General features: G+C 41.9%; 2 protein-coding genes across 4 annotated transcripts in view; both read left to right on the top strand.

The window, feature by feature from the left end:
- Positions 1 to 27,662, top strand: part of wnt7aa (wingless-type MMTV integration site family, member 7Aa) — a 78,574-nt gene that overhangs the window by 21,579 nt on the left and 29,333 nt on the right. The gene's annotated exons all lie outside the window — the stretch shown is intronic.
- The window catches only part of ptpdc1a (protein tyrosine phosphatase domain containing 1a), a 28,736-nt gene continuing 1,345 nt past the window's right edge, over positions 272 to 27,662 (top strand). Inside the window, exons 1-9 of one of the 3 annotated variants that reach the window (XM_085161083.1) lie at positions 272 to 891; positions 8,130 to 8,225; positions 10,887 to 11,058; positions 11,451 to 11,531; positions 11,652 to 11,770; positions 19,785 to 19,922; positions 20,014 to 21,113; positions 22,748 to 22,933; positions 27,486 to 27,596. In XM_085161083.1, the coding sequence (XP_085017209.1) occupies positions 8,138 to 8,225; positions 10,887 to 11,058; positions 11,451 to 11,531; positions 11,652 to 11,770; positions 19,785 to 19,922; positions 20,014 to 21,113; positions 22,748 to 22,933; positions 27,486 to 27,596 (1,995 nt within the window). In that variant the 5' untranslated portion in view covers positions 272 to 891; positions 8,130 to 8,137. The other 2 variants (XM_085161084.1, XM_085161085.1) reach the window with 2 other exon arrangements.

Here is a 27,662-nt window from a genome sequence, read left to right as displayed (position 1 = left end):
ACACGTTATTCGTGGTTACATACAATTTTAGACTGATGTGGGCCAAAGCCTAGCATAGCCTGTAACGTTATTGTGACGGACACATTTTATGAGTGAGCTTGACTTTAAGTGACTTACAGGTTTCTTTGAAAAACACTTTCTTATATCCAGGTTCTTCCTTTTTGCTGCCATCCTCCTCTCCTCCTTGCAGCGCAGGCTTACCGCTACTAAAACTAAACAGAGCTCCCTGAGAGGCACAGCCAATCACATTGGCCATATTTGTCACATGAGGTAGGGCTCCAGTAGAGGACGTAATTTAACTCTTTCTGCACCGCTGGGTGAATGAGACGTTGACAGATCGTTTTTTTTACTTTCTATCCGGTTTGATTTTCTTTACTCGAAGAGATCAAATTATTGGTGGGGACATGTCCCTTCTGTCCATGCCAAATCTACGCCCTTGCTTTATATACTGAAAATGATATCTTAAATTTAGATGAATAATTGTGAAATTACACCACAGGTGAAATTCTTTACAGCTTTACATCGGTTGTACAGTTCCATTGTTTTGTTTTGTTTTTTAAATTCTATCGCAATAGAGCCCAAATGCCTTTGTTTTCACTTTGGGGACAGTGGCTCTGTAGCTTCTGGATAAACAAACGACCAGACTTCAAAATGCAAATTGAGGGGTGCTCGTGGTCACGTGACGCAATTGGACCGTTCCCCACGACCAACGGGTCAGGTTGCAAAGTTAGCTAGTAAGCTAGCTGCACTTAGCTGACCAAATGATGTGGCTCGAAGAAGAAGATGCCGCTTTGCGACGTGCCAGCGACAAGACTGTTAGCTGGAAGAGATGAATCGACTATGTCAAAAATTGTAAAGACAGCTACGTACTCGGACGACAGGCAAACAACGGTAAGCTGGGCCTTTTCTAGTCACTGTGCTGGCTTCAGCTAATACAGCAGAGTAAGCTAATCAGCTAGCGGTAAGTCCTCATCTTGCATCATCAGCACCACCGGGCCAGCGTTACCCAACGCTCCGGAGTCCGTCCTGGCCAAAACAACAGTGTGTCTCACACAAATTCTGATACATGTAAGATAGTGCTTGTGATGTTTAAGCCAATCGCATCGTTCATAACTATAATATTAATGTAACCATTAAGACTTTTAGCCAAGTGTTAATTGTTAACGCTGATTGCGGGACCGAGGAAATCAGAGCTATAACCTCAGCAACCGCTGACAGCACGCTGTTTGTACAGGGACAAATCTGCGTTTTATATCAGGGTGCTAACAGCAATGGGGGCAGGAGGTAGATGATGAGCTCTGCAGGTCAGCGTAAAGATTCTCTTGAAAGCTTAGGAAGGCAACATGTTCACGTTGGTGTGAAAAAAGAAACTTGTCAGTGTGCTGCTGTGTTTGCTCAGACGGTTATTATTATTACAGAATGTAGTTCTCTGTTTAAATGTGCTCACTCCGGTAACTCTTTCTTCATTTTAATGCCAGGCTCATCTAATAGCCGGTATTTCTTCAGTGTTAAAAGAGTGAAATGTATGTTATTATTATAATATATTTAATATTGTAAGAATTTGACCGGCCACTTATCGCACATGACGATTTGAAAGCTTACTCAAAATGCAGTTTGATGATATGACAGCCAAAGCTTCCTGAAGAAACATTACTCTACAGACATGTGACATTGCCCACTTATTCTTCCAAACAATATAATTTGAACACAGATATTATGTGCACCTTACTGAGGCAAATGTGGGAGTTAATGATATTGATACTACTGAATTGTTTTGCCTGATTCTGTTTTTTTTAAGCAAGAAATAGTCACTTCCTATTGTGCACATCAAATACGTGAATGTTATGAGGCTCAGTGCTTAATCTGACCAAGCAGCACCTTCAAAGGTGGTGTTTTTGGGATCTGATGATCATTGTTTTCCCATTATGCCACATTTGTTTATTTAAAAAACAAACAAAAAAACAAGCAGAATAATCAGCAGTGGAAATGCTAGTACATCGCCTTACTAATTGTTGCTCAGAACATTTAAGACCTCACTGTTTTTAGAGGTGGGAATCACCATACATCCCACGATACAATATTATCACAATACTTAACGCACGATACGATGTTATTGCAATTTTTTAAAATATTTTGCGATATTCAGATTCTGTACATAAAGGTAAACTTTATCAATATTCATTTTATCTAATATCAAAGTCTCACACTCAGTCTTTCTCTCATTTCAGTTTTATTGTTGACAAACTGAACGGTTTGTATTACAGTCTAGTCCAACTTAACTGAATCAACCATCTGGTACAATTATAGCTATTCTGAACTATGCAGTTTATGAAAACTATGCAGCCCCTTCAGCAACTGAAGAATTTGAAAGTAAATTAAAACAAAATATAATTTTACATTAAATAAAAAAGGTTTAAACTTAATTAAAATAAAACATGTCTTAAATTAAAATAAGTAAACTGTCATGTTTATTGCTGCCAAAAAAAAAGTTAAACACATTTGGACAGTGAAGGAATGTCAGGATTCTTGCTCAGAAAAAGGATCAACATGCTCTGAAGTCAGAGCACAAAAACATTTTTTGTAACAAAATATCGATTTCTGCTGTCCCTGTATCGATACATTATTAGCAAACAAAATATCACCATACTACACAGTATCCATTTTTCCCCCACCCCTAACTGTTTTACAGACTTGCCCTCAAGAAAGATCATCCCATGGCTCTAATTGTGTTATTTATGACTCTCACTCATAAGGGTTGTCGGTGGTTAGGGGTCATTCATAATTCTCCTGTCAGACTTTTCCCTGTGTTGTGTGATTCTGCCAGACAGAAGAGACTGGGTGTGTGAAGTGATTAGTAAAATGTCCCACTGGGGTTCTGTTGCTCTCTGGTTTAGCTCGTTAATGAGTGACAGGTGAAAAAGGATGAACACCGGCTCTTAGCCTGACAGTAAATTGAGCATTGTGCTCTTTGGCACATCATCCAGGTTTGTGATCACACAGTCCAAAAACATTGGTCTCTTGTTTTTCCCTAATCACTTTTCTTGACTTTGATGGAAAATTTTATGAGGTGAAGGAAAAGAGTATAACTCACACACACTAGTCTACCTAATAATGTGACAGTGGATGTTGTTGACATAGATCTGCTCTGTTGAAACGAATGTCCTGAAGGTGGATTACGAAAAGCTTATCTTAGGTACTTAAGTGTCATGCTATGTTCTTAGTGTGTTTTTCATGCAGGTTATTTAAATGAAAAATCTCACTTATCAGGTTGTATTTTCTTAAAGGAATGTATACAAAGTGAATTGAGATGTTTGTCATCCTGAGGTTAGTTGTGCACTCTGTTTACTCGTATGTTCTCTTCCTGTTGGAGAGAGATGAGAGATGATTTCATTAAACAAAGGTCTGAAATATCATCGAACCTCGTGCATTTTAATTCAGTGAAATGGATTTTGAAGTAGCCGTAACAGTTGTATTAGTGTCTGTAAATAATGGCTGTCAAATAACAGAAAGTACAATTTAACAGTATTTCAACAATGCTTATAATTATTTTTTTTAAATGAACTGGAGGAACTCTAATAATTGGGTGGCTGTAGCTCAGGAGGTGGAGTAGGTGGTGGTTCGGTCCTTGGCTCCCCCAGTCTGCATGCCAAATATCCTTGGGCAAGATACTAACTCAAGTTGCCCTGTGATGCGTCTATCGGAGTATGAATGTATGTGAATGTTAGCTAGAAAGCACTTAAGTTGTTTTAAGTTAACTGTTACTTTAGGAGTGTTTGCATTCATAAATAATAAAACAAAAATAGAGCTTTTGAAAAGGTTTCCCGGTTTCTTCTTTTTCCTTACCTACATCTTACATATAAACCATCTCAGCAGGAGATTTTTGACCATTCTTCCCAAAGCACATCTGTGAGGTCTGACAGTGATTTTGGATGAGAAGGTCACCTCTGTAGTTCATGCCAAAGGTGTCCTGTGTGGTTGAGGTAGGGCTCTGTGCAGGCCAGTTCAGTTGTTCCACACCAAACTAACCTATCATGTCTTTATGGCCCTTGTTTTGTTCACTGGTGCACAGGAAAAGGAAAAGTTTCACATGTTAAAATATAAATGGTCATTCAAAATCTAGCGATAGGTCTGGGTCGCTAAAGAATGACATCTGGTCCACATCTGGATCTGGAACAATGTCTGCCTACTCTAGAGTTGGCCTGTGTTCTAAAGTAACATCTGTGACTAAAATTAATAAATGATAATAATAATAATAATTCATAATAAGTCAAAGGAGCTTGCAAAGAAAAGCGTCTGGACTTCTTTAAGTTGCTTGAAGATGTTTCACCTTCATCCGAGAACCTTCTTCAGTTCTAAGGTCAAATGGTGGAGAGGTGAAACGTCTTCAAGCAACTTAAAGAAGTCCAGACGCTTTTCTTTGCAAGCTCCTTTGACTACGATGACCTGGATGACTGAGAACCTTCACAGACAATTCATAATAATCCTTAAAACAGATAATACAGCAGCACTTAAGTTGAGGCTACAAAAATTGCAAACTGGATAATAGCAAACCATCGATTTACTCTGCTCATTTACTTTATTGAAGATCTTTTTCTAAATCTGTGCCACATAATGGTTCATTCCTGTGAACAACTTTATAACAAGCACATTCACATCAGCAGCGTGGTGCTGAGCTGTAATTTCATGCATGATATGGTCCATCCTATCACAGCTGACAGGGTAAAATGCAGGTTACACCCTTGCCAGTCAGTCGCGTGGCTAACAGATGGGCAGCCATTCACATTCACACTCACACCTACAGACAGTTTCAAATCACCAGTTAGCCTACATTATAATGCCAAAAGTATTCACTTGTCTGCCTTCACACAGATATGAGCTTGACTGCCATCCCACTCTTAATCCATAGGGTTTAATATGTGTTGGTCCGCCCATTGCAGCTGTAACAACTGGTAAGGCATTCCTCACCAGAAGAGTTGAAGCTGTGTTTACGTGTGCGTTTATGGGAATTTTTGACTATTGTTCCCGAAGCACATTTGTGAGGTCTGACAGTGACTTTAGATGAGAAAGTCACCTCTGTAGTTCATGCCAAAGGTGTCCTGTCGGCTCTGTGCAGGCCAGTTTAGTTGTTCCACACCAAACTAACCTATCATGTCTTTATGGCCCTTGTTTTGTTCACTGGTGCACAGTAATGTTGGAACAAGAAGGAGCCATTCCCAAACTGCTCTCACAAATATCATCCAAAATGTCTTGCTACAGCATTAATAGATTATTTTCACTAGAACTAAGCTGAGCCCAACTTCTGAAAAACACCGTAATCCCCCTTCCAAACTTAGCACTTGGCTGTCAGACAAGTACTGTTCTCCTGGCAACCATCAAATCCAGATTCATCCATTGAATTTGTTACTCCAGAGAAAACATCCCCACTCTTCTAGAGTCCAGCTTGGTGTACACCACAGCATCTGATGCTTTGCATCGTGGTTGGTGATGTAAAGCATGGATGCAGCTGCTCAGCCATGGAAACCTATTCCATGAAGCCCTCTAAGCACTGTTCTCGAGCTAATCTGAAGGCCACATAAAGTTTGGAGGTCTTAGGTCTATTGACTCAGCAGAAGGCTGTGGACCCGTGCACACTATGTGACTCAGCATCTGCTGACCCCACGCTGTGATTTTACATGGCCTACTGCTTTGTGGCTGGGTTGTTGTCGTTCCCAGTCACTTCCATAATGCCAATAACAGCAGACTGTAGACTATTTAGTAGTGAGGAAATTTCAAAGCTGGTTCATCCTGTCACAGTACCATGCTGAAGTTCACTGAGCTCATGAGAGTGACATATTCTTTCACAAATGTTTGTAGAAGCAGCCTGCATCCATAGATGCTTGATTTTATGCGCCTGTGGACATGGAAGTGATTGGAACACCTAAATGTAATGATTTAGGTTGAGTGAATACATTTCACAATACAGTGTAGCATGCTTGTCCTTGGACTGTGAGAGGAAGCAGGAGACAACCCAACATGCATGGAGAGCACACTCAAACTTCACATTTAAACTAGGATCTCAGCACAGTGATGAGAGAGAGGGGGCCAGGCTATGCTTTGTTAATCACCAGTTGTTAGCCAGCGCACTAGAAAAGACGAATATATGAACTGAGACACAGAGTTGTGCTATATTCTTATGGAGGCTGTTTACTCTGCTGGCTGACTTGTCTCCAGATTAGTCACATTACCATAACTGAAACATGGTGTGAGGAAAACCATTTAGTGGGCCGTGTTTCTTTATTAGCACTCAGTGGAAGCGACTGTCACATCCCACACTCATTAGCTGGTAACGCTCAGCTTTCACACACTGGGTCATGTCCACCAACACACCAGCTTCCCAGAGGAGCTTATGGATACGGCACAAATGCGCGAGGCGTTTTGGCTGATTTGTGTCTAATACTCTGTTGAGTGAAGAGATTTATTCACAGTGGCTTCGTTAGATCAGTTTCACATAACTGTTAATATTTGATACACATGCGTCACGTTGGTCATGAAGAACAGCTTCTCACTCACCAGCTTGTTATCGAGAGCTTCCTATAAACAAAGCCAAGCGGTGTCAGGCTCCAGCCCAGCAGAGTCTTGAACTGATTGGATAGGCTTCTTACCTATCCAAAACACAGGCTGAAGGTGGAAGCACTTCAGCCTGTGTCATACACAAGACAGGCTATAACTTTACACTGTCAATTATTCAGAGACATTAGGAGTCTGAACAATAGTCTCCTAAACATGGAATGCTTTCAATTGTGTTAAAAAAACCCCTGAAGGGATTGAAATCTCTTAAATGACAGAAGCGGCTGCCTGAATGTTTGCTCTTTCTGTTTGCAGTACTAGTCAAATACTTATTTTTAGGCCTCACAAACACAGACAGCTGGATGCACCAGAGTTTTTACACTTTCAGTCTGCCTGTAGGGTGCATGTGTATTTGGTACCAGACATGAGTCCACGTGTTCACAAAGAATTGGTGGATGAGTCTCGTGCTCAGTGACTGAGACTAGACTGGTTAGATCACTCCTCAGTACCTTGTGATTTATTTTGCTGGAAAAATAAGAGCAAAATTTTCAGCTATTTCTGAAAAAAACAGACAGGTTAGAATGATTTGAACATTTTGTTGGTGCACATTATGTTTATTATTATTATTTTTTATTATGTGTTCAAAGCTGAGCTTGTGTTTTACAGCTTAGCACAGACTTGGTTGTTATCGTGCAGCCATCATTAGTACACACTTGTTGAGCTATTCACTCTTCTTTTATATAGATAGATAGATGGATATATAGGTGTGTGTGTGTGTGTGTGGCAAAAAAGCAGGCCATTAAGGCCATTAGTAAATCTGGCCTGCAGCCTCGTTGCTCTTTGATTAAGCTCTCTGCATTAACTTCAGGGAGGAAGGAAAAGTCAAAGGTCAGGGAATCGTTTGCCCATCAAAAAGTCAGCATGTGCGATACAGTGACCCTGCTCAATTTTTGATGGGTCTCACTGAGGCAGACAGCTTTGAAGGTGCAGAGTTTCACTCCTCCAGCAGTAGTTAGCACACGATGCTGAAGGCCTATTAGAGCTCTGGGTGTAACGTGAGAGTAATGGTTGGTCCCCAAAGTTAAAGCGACACTCAGGAAGTTTGGTGTGGCACAACTGTTATATCAGGCTACATGTTCAAGTAAGGTATTGGTGCTCTGAAAGAGGATGTGGTCGCCTGAATAATTGATAAATGTGTCATCAGTCTTGTAAAACAGGAGAAATCGGAACTTATTGAAGTGGATTTGGAACAAATGATCATGCAGCGATTTTACTGCGTGCTCGTCTTGTAGTCTTTGTGATTCTCATACTGTGTAATGCAGCAGCTGCTGCTGTTGTCCCCAGGCTGTATGCACCTGCTCCCAGAGGTGCAGTGGTCAGACCCACACACAATCTGCTGACACGGTGGCTCAGTTTGCACATTTCCCTCTCTCCCCTGGGCTCTCCTGCCAGGCAACGCTCTTATATCTCATCCGTGTGCACACCTTGTCACTGTTTGTGTTATCGGCACGAGAAAAGCTCCTGCTATTTTTTTTTTCCTCCTCCCACCTGCGTTTGACACAATGTTTATTCCCACCTTTCAGCCCGTGCCATGGCAGCAGGTGTCAGCATACTGAGTGACCTGCCTAACTCCATCGGTGGAGCCCGCAGTGGAGAGACCAGCACAGAGATGGAGGCAGGTAGGAGAGCTCTGCACCACACAAACAACACCTGCTTTTTATTTGGCAAGGAGATGGCACAGGACTGAGTTAGGAATGAATTTCACGTCTGGTTGGGTTTTCTTTAATGTAGGTTTACGGAGCACTAAGATAATCCTTATTTTATTCTCAGCTCTTATACACAAAACAGATGAATGAAAATGTGTGTGGTGTACTGTATGTAACAGGCGGATGAAGTGAGAGTGTTGTCTGGCTATTCCAAAACTTGTTGAATGATTAGAGAGCCACTCAAAAAACAAATATGGTGGTCGAAAACCTATGTTGGAGTCCAAAATCAGAGGCTGGTTCCATCTTTTTAATACTGTCACTGTTGATAATGGGTTGGGAGTATGTAGAGGCAAATATATTGGGAAGTGAAGTTACGTTCCTGTCTCATTGTGTGTCAAACTGTGAGTTTACAAGCCTGGGGATTTTCACAGTGTGTACCAGCAATCTTTTTTCCAATATACACTATGTGAAGTGAAGTACTGGACAAGCAACAGGTTACATCTACAGGAGCTGCTCTGCCAGCCATGAAGCTCCCAGCATGCTGATGTTAATGTCAGAGGAGGTTTGGAACTTTGCATTTACCGAGTGTTGGCAACTTTCATGCACTATGCACCTCAGCATTTGGTGAGACTGCTCTTTAAACTTTACGTGATTTTTCACTGCAAAGTTGAGCAGCTGTGGGTCGTAAACAATTAAGTTCTGCAATAAAACCACTTGGAATACCTAGAAGAGAAGACATTTCACAGACTGACTTGTTCCAACTGCGACATCCTTTTTATACGACTGTGCTTGAATTTAGTGAGCTCTTTAGAAGAAACCATTCTCCACAGATGTTTGTAAAGACAGACTGCATGTCTAGGTGTTTGATTTCACACACCTGTGGTCCTGGGACTGTGGGCCAAACTCTTGTCCATGTCATGTAAGTTGGTGGTGTGTGATTTCTGAGCTCAGTGAGTAAGGAGGCAGTGTTAGTAATGTCAGGGCTGCAGACGTGCAGACCCCAAATCATCGTCAGATTTATAACACGTGTTACCTGGAGAGGCACGTTTTCACTGAGCCAAGAAAGAAGAAGAAAGTTATATAGTGTCCGAGTGAGAAGGCACAAGACGGACAGCTTTCCAAAGCGATTCCACTGCTGTGACAACCATTTAATAAATATCTAAAAAGTGATGCTCAGGCTGAAAAAACAGAGGTTCCTAATAGTGAATCACGAACTCAATCACTCAAGTCAAAGTTTGTCTAAAATTCTCCAGTATCCATATGATAGTACCAAGAAATATAAATGCAATTTATATATTGATTAATATGAATGTTTGTCTGAATGTTTTTGGCTTTCTGTGATAGTTTATTAGTGCTGTCAGATGTCTGCCTGGTTGCACTGACTGAAAGACTGTAAGACTGATCTGTGAAATATTACAGTAGGAAGTATGAAGGTGGCAGATTTTTCAGCCGGTGTTGTTGAGGCTCTGTCTCTTGTAGCTAGTGAAAGCAGCTCTCACTTTTTTGTCAGCCAGCCGTCCTGCTGCTCCCACACACTCACAGAGCCCACAGGATCACTTCACCTTTTGGATGCAGTTTAGTGGTAGACTAGCTGATGGACTGTAGCGCAGCCTTCAACCACAGCTCGTCTTCATTTTAACCAGTGCATTCACGTTGTTACAGCAGTTGAGTTTGTGTTTGATTTGTTGATGCAAAGACATAATTGCTCTTGTATGTGTGTTACATGTGTGTTATATATGCAAGAGACATACATGTATATGTCTCTTGCTTTGCTTTAGATTAATATAATGTGGGAAATATGATTTGGGCCAATAACAAGGATTTCATTTAAGCTATCCTGTGTATAATTGACGATTACATTACGTTAATATGAATAGGAACTCACCTGGCCCTCCAGTACAGTTTTCTGCTGAATATATTTGGATCCGGTGCACTTGGTTAATAATGATCCAGTCAGAAGCAGAAAAAGGTGTGCCATTGTACCTGCTGACCAGTGCCGTGCGTTCGTGGCTACTGTAGATGTACAGCTTTAAAAACCAAACAAGTGTGACATTTTACAAGCAGCCTGCCTGCCGCAGATCTGTGACACGGTGTGTGCGCACTGTGTGAGAACAACATAAGCCCCTGTCCCACCTCCCATTGCCGACTTTGGAGATGGTTGTCATGGTGACACTTCAAATGCTACTGATGAACTGATCAGCAGTGGGTGATTGTTGAGCCATGATTCATCATGGGCACAGAAGTGCTGAGCCAGGAGCCTTTGTTAGCACAGAGGCGCTGGCTGTGGTGTGCAGGCAGCAGCACTACAGGATGCAGCAGCATCAAGGACGCCGCTCCTTCGCCGGTGAGATGTTGGCCAGAGTGAAGTGGCATGACCGCAGGCGCTCTGCCTCGGACATCCTGCTGATGAGGGTTCTGCAGCGGCAGTGCAGATCTGCCCTGCAGTTCCTCTCCTCCTCCTCCTCCTCCTCCCACACGGTCATGGTGGCTGTCAGCATGAACCAGCCTCAGTCCGTCACCCAGTGCAAGACCAGCAGATGTAACCACACTGAAGAAAATGAGAAATGTTGCAATTTCTATGATATCTTCTTCTGCAAACGAAGAATTTCCTTATGTTTCTTTTTGTACCATTAGCCAATACAAGGGTCCCTACTGCAAAGTACACCAAGATGGGTGAGACCCTGAGGCATGTCATCCCCGGTCACATGCAGTGCTCCATGGCCTGTGGAGGGAAAGCCTGCAAATATGAGAACCCCTCTCGCTGGAGTGATGAGGAGCAAGCCATCAAGGGACTCTACTCATCCTGGTATGTCGATATCTTAGAGTGTCCATGTAGTTTAAAGTGGGCAGATGTACAGATGTACTGTTCCTCTAGTGGAATATTAAATAGCCGCATTTAATAGCCATATTAAATGGCCATTAACATGGCCACAATTTCAAATAATGAGGGCAGTGTATGTTTAAGTAAACCCTGTGAGGGTTGTCATCCTCGCCACACAGCTCTGACTCTGAGCAGGGCAACCAATCAAAAGGAAGTAGAGTTAAAGGGAGAAGAAGCTAAAGCAACTTGTGTCAGGCATAGAATAAACTGAGGGACTGCACCAAACGTTCAGTATTAGATACTGAATAGTTTTTAGTATTGATATTGACCATCTTGCTGTTTTTACTTGTTCAACCTTTCATTTTCTCTTATTACAGGATTACTGACAACTTGCTAGCTATGGCAAGGCCTTCCACTGAGATCATAGAGAAATATAACATAATTGAACAATTTCAAAGGTCCATTCTATTTCTTTCACATCTCATTTAAAATGAACATCGTTATAAACAGAAGAACTGTGAGACATAGAACAGCTCTGCGTGTCTGTGTTGACTTGTTTTGTGGACTGCTGTGCTCAGGTGTGGTTTGAAAACCGTTATTAACCTGCAGCGACCTGGAGAACACGCCAGCTGCGGAAACCCACTGGAGCAAGAGAGCGGCTTCACTTACCGACCTGAAACTTTCATGGAGGCAGGCAGTAAGTTCTCATATCTACTTACTGCTTATACACTGAACTGCCCCAAACATGGCCCAAAACGGTGTGCACGAGTAGTTGTGTGACTAGGTAATATTTATAATCATGGTGGAATAGCTTGTTTGACGGCCTCATTTCTAAAACTCTTAATGTCCACCACACTTAACTTTGCAGCTGGGCTTCATTCATGAGGTTAGCAAGGTTTGGCTAAACAAGTTGCAAATATAAATCCCATTCCTTCAGCAGATAATGTATAGTTCAGTTAAAACATGTGCAAAAAAACTGTACAAAAGCACAAAAAAAGAACAATTACACAGTTATTCACTGTTATCATACAACACTTTGAAAAAAGTTTTTTAAGCAGTCTTTAGCAATTATTATATAGTTTTTTGTGCTAAGCACATGTGCACCTTTATAGAGCTGTTGTAATCTTGTTATACTGTGTATAATGACAATGAAGGCTTTCAGTTCAGTTCAATTCAATTCAGTGGTCGATCAGACCTGCTGAAGGTCTTTTAAAGACTTTTCAATTTCCGTCCAGTGCTTGTACCTCATCATTTATTTGTTAAGCCACTCAACACTGACTTATGAACGTTAACTTTGTATTATTGTACGGGCTTTACCTTGCAATATAAAGCACCTTAAGGCAACTGTTGTTGTGATTTGGTGCTACATTATATAAATAAAATTGAATTGAGTTGAATCAATTTTTCAAGCATAAAAAGCCACCAAACTCAAGGGATGTGTATTGTGTCTACACATAATAGACAACTTGGCAAAGAAATAATCTTTTTTAAACTTTAATGTTTAGGTACGTTGTTACTAGTCTGAAAAATTTCAAAGGTATTATGTTTGACAGTCATCAGATAGTATTTTACAACCAACAAATTGCTTCCCAAAGATCGACTGGCTGAAAACTTGGCATATCTCAGCATAGTGTGCAGTGTGTTTTTAAGAAACTGGATAAGTGGAGGACAAAGGAGAACATGTCGGGATTAAAAAAAATAAGTATACAGCAGATGAACAGTGTGTGAGTGTCACGGTCTGTGGGGCAGACCGTGGGGATGAGGGGAATGAGGACCCAAGATGCAGGACTTTGTGATGAAGGCAGTGCGTTTATTTACAGTGGTGTAAATAGTTCACAGAATAAACCCCATGTTTTCCCCTTGACTTCCGTGTCGTGTCTTCACCCACAAGTTCGTGCTCCGTGCTCTTCGCTCCAGTGTGTCCCCGCACCCCGTGCTCGCTGCTCTTGTCTTCCCTGCTCCTTCCTGGAGAAAAATAACAAAGAAGCAACTTGTCAGGACACTCGACTACCGCGGGCATGTACTCACTGGACTTGGTACTAATGACACTAACGTGGAGTCAAACTCAATAATCCAGCGTCGGTGGAAGCTCCATCACTCTTCTAAATAGCTCCACCGACGAGCCCAGATGAGGAGCAGGTGTGCGGCAAGGACTTCGGGTGTGGCCAGCCCTCAAGTCAGGCCACGCCCCCAGGGCTGAAGGTGCCTGTAACTTGGCCCCAGAAGACAGGCAACACAGCCACCTGCCTACATACAGATGTGCACAGGGGCAGTGCAGACAACACACCAAATAATAATGATAACGATAATAATAATAATAATAACAACAATCCTAGTCCCCACTGCCCACGGACCCCGAGTCCCCAGAGCCAGGTCCGTGACAGTGAGAGTCATGCCTTTAAACAATAGGAAAAAATCTAGAAACCTGAGAGATTGGTCTGTTTGCAGAAGACCCAAAAGAACTGGCCTCAGTGGAAGGGTAGCCATGTTTTTTTTCAAGAAGTCATTTTATGGAACGGCACAAGTTGAGGTTAAAGCATGCCAAATTACAAGAAAATTATACATGAACCAAAAATGGAAATTTTGTTTGAAATGATTGTCAACAGACAGAGGAGGTCAGGACGAAGGTATAACAATGATTATCTACAGCACGGTGGAGGCTCAGTCATGGTTTTTTAGGGCTGCAATTTAGCCTGTGGTGTTGGGGATCATAAATGAATGTAGAAGACTACAGTCATATTTTGATCCACCATGCAAAAGTGTCTGATTGGGAACAGCTTTATTTTTCAACATGACAGTGATTCCAAAGACCTGCCAATGCAGTAAAAGTGTAACTGGATAGAAAAACACACAGCTATCAGTCGTGGATTGGCCCGATGTGTTAAAGGCCTTTCAAGCTCAGAATTGTTCAGACTTTGGGCTGCAACGATTCTTCGAGTAATTTGAATGATTCCATTATAAAAAAAACCTCGACACAAGGTCTGTGCTTTCATGTGTTGTTTAGTGCACGGCTCTGTAGCGTGTTGATGTGTTAGACGGTGTAAACGCAAGTATTTTATTAGCTAAAAACAGACCTGCAATACAAACGTATTTAGGAGCAGCGTGTGGGCAAGAAGTCTGACATGAAGTTAGGGGTATACGGTAGAAACGATGTGAATTTGGCCAATGGTAGAGATTTTGACACTACCGCGATAGCCCATGTTGATGGTGACATCAAGCTGCGCCTGTTTCGATCAAAAGCATCGCAGCAGCTGCAAGCAATATCATCTGCAAATTAGGCCGTGCGACAGTAATAGCGAAGAGACGAAACACGTTTTGGAATATGAGAAAAGCCAAAAACTGCACTTCCTCTTCTCTCGCAGCTTCTCTATTCCCACGTTGTTGCAGTATATTAATGACTAACTAACTGGATTTCTCAGTTGTTCTCTTGACTGAAGTTTGATCCGTTTACAGCATCCTGCCATGCGATTGCATTTGTCCCTAACCATCGGGAACCCTCACGTTAACTTTCATCGAGTGGAAAAAAGTTAGTGTTCATCCTCCAGCTTCACTGTGGTTATATTATGCTAACATAGCTGTGTAGCTAGTGAATTTAGACAGTTTTTAAATCTTAGTGATGCCACAGTGTTCGTTTGACTTTGGGACCTGAAGCGTACGGAGTTTTGGACCCAGATTCCTCCGCAAGGCTCCTGACTATGGTAGCCATAATGCTCCGACAATCCATCAAGCGGTGTGGCTTTGTAGCTTACCAAAATCGTATTTTGAGCGCCGTGTACCACATAAAATGGGTTTGAAGGTCAGTAAGCACAATCAGAATTCATAAATAAGGCGCACTGTCGATTTTTGAGAAAATTAAAGGATTTTAAGTGTGCCTTATAGTGCGGAAAATATGGTATACACAAGAAAAGAATATATTGAGATATATATTGTTACCGCACATTTCAGGCCATATCGCCCAGCCCTACGTTAAGCCCACTCAGGGCCCAGTTTGAAACAAAGGCAGCAGTGACGATGACGCTGGCACAGTTTACACAAGAGCGAAGAGGCGGAGCGGTTACCGAGACGGTTTGGTTTTTTTATGATGTTGTACGCAGTCAAACAATTTCTAGAATGGAAGCCAAAGAGAAGTTCATTCTGAAAGACCTTTTGATTAATAAGACAAAAGTATTTCTTATCTGATTAATTGATAGATTACTCGATAACTAAAATTATTGTTAGCTGCAGCCTTAATAAATAAATATATACTGTATTTCAATATGATACTAATACTGTTTGTTCTCAGTTTAATAAGTTTCTGCACCTTGAAGGGGTGGCTCAAGACGTGGTAAATGGACTGGTTCTTAATTAGAGCTTTTATCGCCCAGTTGCACTTTTTTCTGTATAAGTGCTTTCAGTCTAACATTCACAGTCCAACGGTGCATCGAAGAGCAGCTTGGCGTTAGTGTCTAGCCCAAGGATATTTGGCATGCAGACTGGAGCACAAAGGAATTGAACCACCAACCTTCTGATTAGTAGGTGACCTGTTCTGCCTCCTGAGCTGCAGTGATCAGATAGACCAGGGGTGTCAAACTCAAATACACAGTGGGCCAAAATTCAAAACTGGAACAAAGTCGCGGGCTAACATTAATATTTATTGAGCTATATTTATTCCTCCAGATATAAGAATGAATCTTTTCTTATGGACTCAAACACGTTTTGCTGAAAAACTGAATATGGAACAAGCAAAGCTTAATACTAAACAATATATATATTAGCTGTATAATACCAGTAGGCCAGCTTTAATAGTAATTTGGTATGGCTTCGCGGGCCAAATGTAATTAGGCTGCGGGCCAAATTTGGCCCCGCGGGCCAGAGTTTGACACCTATGAGATGGACTATTGCAACATTGCATGATGCTATTGTGTCACTGACAGTTTAATATACTCCTGGTTCTGTTTAAACCGTCCGTCTTTTAAAGAGCTGTTTCTCATACACCACTGATTTGTGTATCAGTAGCTTTTTGATTGGATCCTTCTGGAAGTGGCCTAACAGCAGATGTACTTGGCACCAACAGCTATTGAAAACGTTGTGAGGATGCAGAATGAAAAGTGACAGATGTGGGGTTTTTCTTAATGAATCAATGGTTCGGCCCTGATTAGGTCGATTTGTAGATTCTTAAGAGGGGAGACCATTCTTAACATAGAAGATCATGTGACCAGATGGTAATAATGGAAAAAGTATACATTTAGTTTTCTTGAGCCTGAGTTACGGTACAAGGTATGCAGTTAGTGGAGCAGGTGACAGGCTAAGGTAGATTTAACATTTCCCTCAATACCATCTGTGTTGTGTTTTGCCTACATGCAGTCCCTAGTAACCAAGTAATTGCAAAGGGATTTATTTCATTCCTTCTTCTTCCTAATAGGCTCTCCTGGGATTCTGACAATGTCACCTCATCAAAACGTGCATTTTGCGTACTCCAATGTTTTATTTGACAGTCTGTAAAAAAGTCTCAAGTCTAAACACTTGGCCTTAATCTTAATATTGGTCTTTGTCGTGCAACGTTTTTCACTCCTTGAGAAGCAAATCTTATGAAAAGTGCCAAAGCAACAATCTTATGAGTCTGTTAATCACCTGATCACGTATCATGTTAACATTTTCCCTTTGTGTCAAAGTCAAAGATCTTTACAGAGATGTTGGAAGTGACGGCTGTAAACTAGTCTTTGAGGTGTGTTTCTAAAATGATTGATAGTTCCTGTATTTTGTATAGAAAATATGCGTCATTCAGTGTAAGACCAAAGCTCCTTTATGTGTTTTGAATCACTTTTCAGTAACAACTAGTTCAAGTTCAACAAGTTATTAAAAATCCACCAAGCTTTAATCAGTGGTTTATATTTAACCAAATAATAATGGAAGGAGGGCGATTCCATAGAATGGATTGATCCTCTAACAACACATTATTCTGGGAGTTGAATTTAAATGGTAGCAGTATATTTTCAAGGAAACAGTTTTATCTTGAGGTAATAAAATGTGCTTAATGTATTACAAAACTGTAAAACTGTATTACACCGTCAATATTTATTTATCAAACAAAACCCAAGCACAAAAGCTGAAGCAGTGGTACACAAACTTGAGTACACCATGAATCAGTAGCTTAGAAACACCTTTACCAACAGTAATAGTTTCGTGTAGGGCTTCATTAGTCTTTCATGTCTTTTTTTTTTTTAGCTCACTTTTCTTTACAACATTGCTTCACTTCAATATGTGGCTTTCTTCATGTCTTATTGCAGCATCTCAATTGGGTTCTGGTGTGGACTTTGACTGGGCCATTGCAACACTTGAATTCTTGGGAATTCTTGAGTCTAAAACGCTGATATACACAGCAGTTCATAATTGGTTCAATGCCTTCAAGATTCAAGATGTCTTGTGGTTGCAAAATCAGCTAAAGTGCTGGAAGTTTGTGCCAAACATGTTTATGGTCAAACATGTCCACTCAAGACATTTCCTGAAAAAGGTGTCAAAACTATTACAGCATTCCGCTTTTAGAGTTTACGCTTCAACCCAGGTAGCTCTGGAGGAATGTTAGGGAAAAATCACGCTCTGCTTTGGTGCAGAAAATGCAACAATGACTGAGGAAGTTATTCTGAACTAATTATATTCATCCTAAACACAAGTAGCAAAATAATTTATTCATCTAACAAATAATTTCTATAATACAGTGCTGTTTATAACACTTACAATCTTATTCATGCACAAGATTGATTAATTCCAAGTTACTTCAAGTTGTATGTTTTACAACCCTATTATTGAACCTGGCTGACTGCGCCAGTCACACTAGACTGGAGACCAGTTGGTAAATACTTGGGAACCACTAGTTGTAAGAGAAAAATATCTGTTTCTCGAGCAGTTGGCAGTTGCTGGCAGTTGCTGGGAAATGGATTGTTGAAGTCCCATTCACACAAACCTGAAGACCAGGCTGTGACCCCTCTGATAACCAACAGTTGCTAGGGTGTGTATTCTGTGAATGGTGTCTGGAGTTTGCTGGAAGAGGTTTACAGTGCTGGATCTTGTTTTCCGATAATTTGAATGGAAGATGCCTACTAGCTTGCAAACACTCACAAACTACCAAGTGGTAGTGTGAAAGTCGAGATTTAGAAGTTTTGTAAGATCACAAAAGACGCAGGAATAAGTAGTAGGATTTAAGAGTGTAATAACGGACTAAAACAGAAGATGGCAGCACTGCATGTACAAGGATGCCAGCTGCCGTTAAACCCCGAAGAAGAAGAAGCTGTGTCCCAGAATTCATAGCGCAGCCCAGCTCAGTTTCCAACAATGGCGGCAGCTAGTTAGTTTTAATATTACTCTTATTATTCTTTCTGGGTCACAAAATAAACGTTTAACATATTTTCAGGCGAGAATGTAGCTGTGTAAACCTCAAATATCTGCTCACTTTATCAAGACACCACATATTTTCAAAAGCGCTCCGACGTTTTCGGAGACGTCTGTCACCCACTAGCTCGATAGCTAGCCGGGGGCTAGGCTCACTAGAGCCGTGAGAACACCGGACTCCCGGCAAGTCGTTTTCAAACCCACCGCTTTCTTTCGCTACTCAGGTTAAACATATATAAGTCACTTAGATAACTTAAAAATGTTATTGTTTGGCTTTTTTCAGTATTTTATTTGTTCCTGAGTAAATCGGTTTTACTGAGATTAAAGTTATAGTTTTTACACAGCTGAACAAACGTCAAGCAGACAGCTGGTTATCAGAAGTGTGAGATGCTCGAGAATTTACTCCGGTGTCCTGTTTTATTTTAGATAGCAAGGAGTTTATTAAACTTCACCGAAACAATCTGAAGATGACATTAAAATTTAATAAACTATCATCTTGTCTTTATTTTTAGTTTGCACATACCTTAAACACTAATTAATGATAGTTATATAAGAGCAGATGCTGCTGGTGCAATAAGCTGTACGTTTTACGTCCAATGGATGATGATCTGATTAGTCGACTAATCGCAAAAATAATCGGTGACTAGTCGACTATCAAAATAATCATTTGTGGCAGCCCTAATATGCACCTTTTAAAATGTATTGGTTGCAGTGGTACAATACTTTACTTTGAAGGTGAACATTCTTCGTTTTTTGTTTGTCATACTGTTTCTCTACTGCTCGGAGAGAAAATTGCGTTTGCAGACGAGTCAGTGGCTTTGTTGCGACTCATGGTGACGACAGTAGTCTGCTAGCAACCAAAGCAATCACAAGGTTTTTGGTGCAGTACCTACTAGGAAGTGCAGGAAACCTCCAGCAACCACTTAAGAACCAGTCAGAGAATTCACATTTCTTCCTGGAGACGAGAAATTGCCAGGGGATTGCTGGCTAATCTCTAGGCCTGTGGGACTGAGACCTTGTTTAATTAGCACGCTAGTTTTGGAGGGAAGGAAAAAACAAGTGAAACTACCACCAACTTGTCATTGCTGCTCTTGTTTATTAGATTATCTCAACTGATTTAGGGTGCAATGTTTGCATCTCTCGGCTGGTCTGGGAACACCTTGGTGTTGCTCCGGACAAGCTGGAGGAGGTGAGTGGGGAGAGGGAGGTCTGGGCTTCTCTGCTTAGGCTGGTGCCCCCGTGACCCGGCCCCGGATAAGCAGAAGAAGATGGATGTTTGTGACCATGTACTGCACAAACAATTAAAAACTCCTTTTGATTCTAATCTCTGGCCTTTTATCTTTCAGTATATTATTACAATTTTGGATGGAAAGATTATGGTGTGGCATCTCTGACTACAATCCTTGACATGGTAAAAGTCATGTCATTTGCTGTCCAAGAAGGGAAGATGGCTGTCCACTGCCATGCTGGCCTTGGAAGAACAGGTTTGCAACACGAGCAGTTTGGAATCGCTCAAGTCTGCATTTGTACTTTATAAATATATCAGTTTTTTAATTTGTATTTTGCATCATTTAGGTGTGTTGTTGGCTTGTTATTTGGTCTTTACAACTCGTATGAACGCTGACCAAGCCATCCTGTTTGTGCGAGCCAAAAGACCCAACTCCATCCAAACCAGAGGCCAGCTTCTCTGTGTCAGGGAGTTTGCCCAGTTCCTGGTTCCTCTTCGAAGTGTCTTCTCCTGCGCTGAACCCAAAGCAGGTGCCGTTACTTTGTCCCAGTATCTCACCCGTCAACGACACCTGCTACATGGCTACGAGGCTCGGCAGATGAAGAACGTGCCAAAGATTGTCCAGCTGGTGTGCAGGCTGCTAATTGACATCGCAGCCAACAGACAGGTGGTGATTGAGGAGGAATGGTTGGAGATTCCCGACCTCACGGCTGAGGTAGAGAAGACTGTGTCCCAGCAGGCCCTTCAACAGCTTGGGAAGGAAATGAAAGGGAAAGGGATTCCTCTTCTATGTAGTTCATCCCATCCTCTTAGTCCAGCACTGATACAGCCTAGACTTGCTAACGATCAGCCTCTAATTAGTGACAATGAGCTTGACCCCTTGTGGAGACAGCAGAATGGAGAGAGCCCCCAGAGATCTTTTCTGTGCGAAAACAGGAGCTACAGCGATTCTGTTCTTCACAAGCTGGGGCAACGCCAGCATCCTTTAGGAAATCTGAAGAACAACCAACCAATCAACTGCCTGATCAAACATTCCTTGTCTCACAGCAGCCTTACTGCCTGTAACCCTTCCAGATTTTGCAACCTCTCTACTCAGAACATTTTTAAGAACAATCAGAACTCCAGTACAGAAACAAAGGAAGACCTTGGATCTCCCATTTTAAAAAGACCGCTCCGTGAAGGCCATCAGAGTTTGCCTTTATATTTCTCTGAGGACAGTAGAAGATCCCACTGCAATGCCACACTGCCGGCCTTAGCAGTCAAGAGCAAACTGGTAGCTGGTAAGGAGAATGTGTCAATGGGTGGAAGTGCAGGTGACTTCTCAGAGGTTCCTTTTATCACCCTCCAGTCTGAGTTCTCACCAGAGAGCAGGTGCCTCATGGTGGCAAAAGCTCTGGCCCTGGAACTGACAGACAAGGATCTCACCTCCAAGGTGTCATTGTGGCAGGTGAGCCCCACCTAACTTGTGCAGGGATTATTACACTTACTTTCCAGCCAGATTTCCAACCCGCTTAACCAGATTTTCTAAACATTACAATCTCAAATTGTAAATTGCACCACCTTAAGTGCAACTTTGGACTGTCTCATAGTCGATACGCTAAATTCTTACTTTTCTGGCAATTGCATGAAAAGTTTCTATGACTCTTCATAAGGGAAGGATGATAGATTAGCAACCTTCCAGGATTAGCCTGTTATTTTTAGCAGCGGGAGGAAGAGAGTACCTTTGACCAATAGGGTTTTGAAAAGAGTGCTCTGTCTTTACAGCTTTGGGCTTACCCATCTTTGTGTTGACTGCTAGGTCTACTGTGTGACCTCAAACCATAATTGTTTTTAATGACGTCCACAGCTGGTTGCTTTTTGTTTGAACAGAGGTCTTGCTAGGATTAGCCAAAACAGTGATACTACATACATGTGACCGACTAGATTCCAGGACCTCGAGGCACCAGTGCTAACCATTGCACTACTGTGCTGCTCTAATTTTGTCATGCTAGCAAACAGGATCTTCCATTCATGTGATTTTTGTCAGTAATAATGTTAGCAAGCAAGATAAAGGTAGCTAGCTAGTAGAGGTGGGAATCACCATACATCCCACGATACGATATTATCACAATACTTAACGCACGATACGATATTATTGCAATTTTTTAAAAATATTTTGCGATATTCAGATTCTGTACATAAAGGTAAACTTTATCAATATTCATTTTCTCTAATATCAAAGTCTCACACTCAGTCTTTCTCTCATTTCAGTTTTATTGTTGACAAACTGAACGGTTTGTATTACAGTCTAGTCCAAATTAACTGAATCAACCATCTGGTACAATTATAGCTATTCTGAACTATGCAGTTTATGAAAACTATGCAGCCCCTTCAGCAACTGGAGAATTTGAAAGTAAATTAAAACAAAATATAATTTTACATTAAATAAAAAAGTTTTAAACTTAATTAAAATAAAACATGTCTTAAATTAAAATAAGTAAACTGTCATGTTTATTGCTGCCATAAAAAAGTTAAACACATTTGGACAGTGAAGGAATGTCAGGATTCTTGCTCAGAAAAAGGATCAACATGCTCTGAAGTCAGAGCACAAAAACTTTTTTGTAACAAAATATTGATTTCTGCTGTCCCTGTATCGATGCATTATTAGCAAACAAAATATCACAATACTACACAGTATCCATTTTTCCCCCACCCCTACTAGCTAGGTATAGCTTAGCTGTGCTCCCAGAATCTAGCTAATAAACTAAATTAAAAATGGGCAGCTCAGTTAAATAATCAGATTAAGATCACAGTGGTATTTGCTCCACGTGTAGTTTTAATGTGTTAGCAGACCTACCAGTTTTAGCTTACATTTGCCAAAAAAAGACAGCTCTGGGTCTCATGTATCATAGATTGTCTTGAAGTGTATTTAGAATCACACTGTCGTTACCATAGGAGATGTGTGTTGAGTTAATCTAGTTCTCTTTTTTTTTTTTTTACAAAAAAACTGTGTTGTACATAGTTTGACTTGAACCTGGAACTGTGTTCTTACTGGCACTTCATTTCAGTCATTTCATTGTCAGTCTGTTTTGTGTTGTGCAGATGGAGCTGAACTCCAGAGAGGGAACATGGGAGAGGCTGTGCAAGGAGAGAGACCCTCTGGTCCTATCTAGTCTGATGTGGTCATGGGTGGAGCAGCTTAAGGATCCAGTCATCAGCAGTGAGGATATAAAAGCCCTCACTGAAAGGAATGTAAACCCACAGAACGCCCTCGATTCACTGGAAAAGGTAGACTGTGTCAAATATCTTCCAAGCATTGCTGTCTAAACCAAACAGGGAGAGCAGACTTTGTTAAACAGCTGAATGAAGTGAAAGGTTGCACCGTATATTAAAAGAAAATATTTCTTTTAACTTTGAAAAATCAAAGCTACTGTAGTGAAATGTACACAAGAAAACATGGAGCATGAAATTGGCTTAATTAGTTTTTTTAATGTCTTCAAATCCCAACAAAGAAAGTTCTGAATTGGTTTTAAAAAATGGCCCAGTCTGTTAATGGAACTATTGTCCTTCTGTTCAAGGCCCTTTGACTCAGTAATGGGCTTGAAGAATTAGTCCCATGATGCCTTTAATTAATCTGATAATGTAATTTTGCTTAACATCAATACTAGATATTCAAAAAAGTCTGCAGTAAGGCTCAGGAGTAGTATTCGACCTCCACTGGGTGGTGTTGGTCAATAAGTCAGTAAGTGAGGAGGACAATGAAAATGTATTGTTTGTCTAACTTGTTTAAATTGTGAGGCTGGTTGGAACAAGTGTAACCCAAGTTATTTTGTTATAGCAACATTTATAGCTACAATTTACAGATGTCCCCTAAACCCATCACGTGTAAGCAATCGTTAAGTTGTTGCTCTCAAATGGCGACACCTACAAGAAGAGTGCCAAGTTAGTTCATCTTAACTTGCATTCATAAAACTGCTTAACTACAAACACGGTTGAAGCTACTAGAATTTCATTCACAAAAGTGAAGCACAGACTTGTGGTGACAAAGGTCTGTACAACTAAAAATACTCATAGTATTTTTCAGATAACTGCGTTGGACGTGCTCCATGAGGCACCAACAACACAAAGTTGTGTCTCCCTGTTTGCTGAGTCTTGAACTTTCGTTCACTTCCCCGAGTCGTGACCATAGGTGAGGGTTGGGGCGTAGATCATCAAGTAAATCGAGAGCTTCGCTTTTAGACTCTCTTTTCACCACGACAGACCGGTACAGCGTCCGCACCACTGCAGCCGCAGCACCAGTTCTTCTATCGATCTCCTCTTCCCTTCCCTCTCACTCGTGAACAAGACCCCGAGGAAACTTAAACTCCTCGACTCGGGGCATTAACTTGTCCCTGACCCGGAGTGAGCACTCCACACTTTTCCGTCTGAGCACCATTGCCTCAAGCTTGGAGGTGCTGATTCTCATTCCTGCCACTTCACACCCGGCTGTGAAGCGCTCCAGTGTGAGTAGGAGGTCGTCCTTCTAGAACCACATCGTCTGCGAAAAGCAGAGACGAATTTCTGAGACCACCCAAGTGGAAACATTCTGCCACGAGGCTATGCATAGAAATTCTGTCCATAAAAATTAGTAACAGAATCAGTGACAAAGGGCAGCCCTGGCAGAGTCCAACCCCCAGCCAGTCCGACTTATTACCAGTGTTCTGACAAACCATCCTACTTTGGCAAAACGTCCTACCGTAAGTAGTTTATGAATGAATGAATGAAAGCCTTTATTGTCACATACAGGTTGCCCTGCTGCGAAATGGAGACCCCCCCCGACCTTACACACAAGACACAAACATTACATGGGGTTACAAGTCGGAGATAGGTAGCGTTACAGAAAAACACCGAAATGTCCACACAATGGGAAGGTACAAGAGGAAAAAAAGAGACCTCCACTCATGCTGTGCTTCCATGGTAGGACAGCACGAGAACAGGAAACAAAAAAAACTCCTCTGCACAAAAAAGCACATGAATGTCCACGTCACAACATTAATAAGACATAACAAGCCACAGGGTTGGGTAGGGGATAAGGAGTAGCCCCAGGCAACACAGCAGCAATCCTTCCACAGCGCCGTCTCTTTTACAGCGCGGGCCCAGACCCGCCTCGTGTTCCCGGGGGACAAGAAGCATCGAAGGCGTTGGAAAAGGGGGGGGAGATGAGTGAGTGCTTATCAGTGTAAGTGTGTGTGTGTGCGTGTCCATAGTTCAGCTGAGACAGTGTCCTTCGCCCTATCAGGCTAAGTAAACAGTCCTCCAGCCAATCCAGGTGTCCTTGCATGGGATGGGGAGAATAGTCATCACACAGTCGTTATCAGGGAGTGTTTGTCCGGCTTCAGCCTTGGGCCTACAGCTGGCGCCGTGGTGGTGTCTGCATTTTTATCCCGAATTTGTTGATTTTCTTTCCAAACGAGCAGCTCACGAGAATTTTCAAGCTGATCTTAACACACTGATGCTGGTCTCTCGATCTCCCGTTGGAGAGCCGCGAGCCTCCCCATGATGGTATCAAACTTCTGATCCGTGGTGTTGTCATTCTTTTGATTCTGAGACCCCACAACTGCAGTGATCCGTTCTGTGATGTGATCCAACTTTCGCTCAAGGTTGTCATTTTGAGCAGGGCCCTCTCTGATGTATCCCACCATACGCTCAATGGTGTTGTTTTGAGCCTTCACAGCAGCTGTAAGCGTCTCCAAGGTGTTAACCATGCTGCGTTCGTTGTGAGAGGTCGCGCCTCGTCCCGTCGCTTCGATTCCAGCGGGCAGCTTTGGGGGGGTTTGAACAGCCGGTTCCGCTCTCTTATTTCTCCGATAAGTCAGGGCCATGCCAGCTCCGATCAGCAAGAACGGAGCTGATCGGAGCTGGCTATTCGGAACCCATTATCATGGTTCCGAATAGGTAAATATCTTCAGCGTCCTCGATCGACAGTCCCGCCAGGCACACGAGCCTCCATTTCTGCCACCCGTCCATCGTGTAACCGGCAGGGAAAGTCCCTCCGGGGCACTCGGGCTCTCCCGAGCCCAGACTTCTCGTTGAGAAGAGGGTGTCAATAGCATTCAGAGACCAGTTGATCAAATCCATAATTCTCTTTTAGGTTTTAGAGAACGACAGTGAGAGACTGTTCCAGGGAAAGTAATGAACATAAGACAGACTAGGACACAGAGGCTAAGCAGGGAAGATAAGGGTAAGGAGGAGAGGAGAAAAGTGCGACCGCCTTCGCTGAGAGCCAAGAGAGTTTATGCACATTTCTGCTGTCACAGAGTAATTCCAGCACCAATTTAAGTAGGTATGACGGTTTGCCACTTAACTTTGCTCATCAGATTATGCTTGTAGCTCATTTTCATACAGCCAGGATGGTTTGGCACTTCATTTTACCCGTCAGAGTATGTTTCTAGTTCTTATTAACAAAGGTAGGACGATTTGCCACTGAATTTTAGCTGTTAAAGTATGTTTCTAGGTCAAGGTCAAATTTATTTATATATTTCAAACAGCCGATGCTGCACAAAGTGCTTAACAATATAAAAATGGCATTAAAAAACAACAATGTAATACAATAATAACAATAAAAAACAATAATAGGACAATAGGAGAATTAAAACAATAACTAAACTAATTCAAATAAGACCAAAATGCTTGGGTCATAGTGTGTTAAAAGCCAGGGCATAGAAATGTGTCTTTGGTAATGATTTAAATTGTTCAAGTGTTTGTGCAGATCTAATATTTAAGGGGAGACTATTCCAAAGTCTGGGACCTGCCACAGAGAAGGATGTATCGGGATTTGAGGTTAGTCCGTGGGATGGACAGCATTAGTTTTGAGCTAGACCTCGTGGTTTTTCCTGGAGCATAGGCAGAGAGGAGCTCAGACAGGGAAGGAGGGGCTCGGGCATTAAGTGACTTAAAAACAAAAAGTAAAAGTTTAAATTGGATCCTGTAGGAGACAGGAAGCCAGTGTAAAGAAGCTTCTAGCTCATATTCACAAAGGTAGGACGGTTCGCCACTTAATTTTGTGTTGTGCGCATGCACAGAAACAACGGGTACGATGGTTTGCCAGGTTGATGGATTCCCAGAACACCGGCTGTGTGAACCAAGGTCTTGCCATGGTTGTTTAACGACGAAGGCTTGTAACAACGGGCCAGACACCCCATACTCCTGAAGAAGAATACTCCACAGAATACTCTGAGAGACATAGTTGAACACCTCGAAGTCCACAAAATACATGTAGACTGGTGCCGGTTTAGCTCAGTTGGATGAGCAGGCGACCATATGCCACATGGATGAGAGCGGCCGATCTGGGTTCGAGTCTGACCCCCGGCCCTTTGCCGCATGTCTTCCCCTATCTCTTTCCTGTCAGTCTTCACTTTATCTGTCTAATAAAGCCAGAAAGAGGCCAAATAAAAAGGATGTTAAAATGCCATTAAATAGCAAATTAAAAAAAACAAACAGTGTTGACATCTATGGATAGTTTCCACCTTAGTAACAAGATGGTGGGTTTTTTATAACTCACCATTCATAGATGCTTCATCTCAGCTAGTTCAGTTACTGAACAGGGCCGCTCCACTATATTATAGTCTCTAATGGAATGAACGGACTGGTAAGGTCATTGCAGGGAATAATTAGGTATTAGCAGATATGTGTGTCTGTACATTGCACTTGGTTTTTGTTGCTAACCAATCTTGCTAAGATTCAGATTCATCTCTCGCAGATTAGCGACAATTTAACTGCTATCCTGACACATCCAGTGTCTCAGCCAGCACTATGTGATCCTGTAGTGTGACTTACAGTACGGTCTCCTTCCTTTTGATAGGGTCACCGGCTCACTTTGCTGTGCATCCTCGACTGTGCTGCTCATCTCCTGCCAGTGCTTAAAGAATTGGAGACCAGTTTTCTTAACCAAACCATTAAAGTGTTTACTAAGGTGAGCGTTAACAAACAGCATGTATTGAACATGTTTACTTAAGTTCTTACTGGGCATGATGCAGTG

This window comes from Neolamprologus multifasciatus, chromosome 5 (genome assembly GCF_963576455.1).
Source record: "Neolamprologus multifasciatus chromosome 5, fNeoMul1.2, whole genome shotgun sequence".
NCBI lineage: Eukaryota > Metazoa > Chordata > Actinopteri > Cichliformes > Cichlidae > Neolamprologus > Neolamprologus multifasciatus.
The sequence above is the reverse complement of the archived record's forward strand: the minus strand, read 5'-3'. Positions and strand labels throughout refer to the sequence as shown.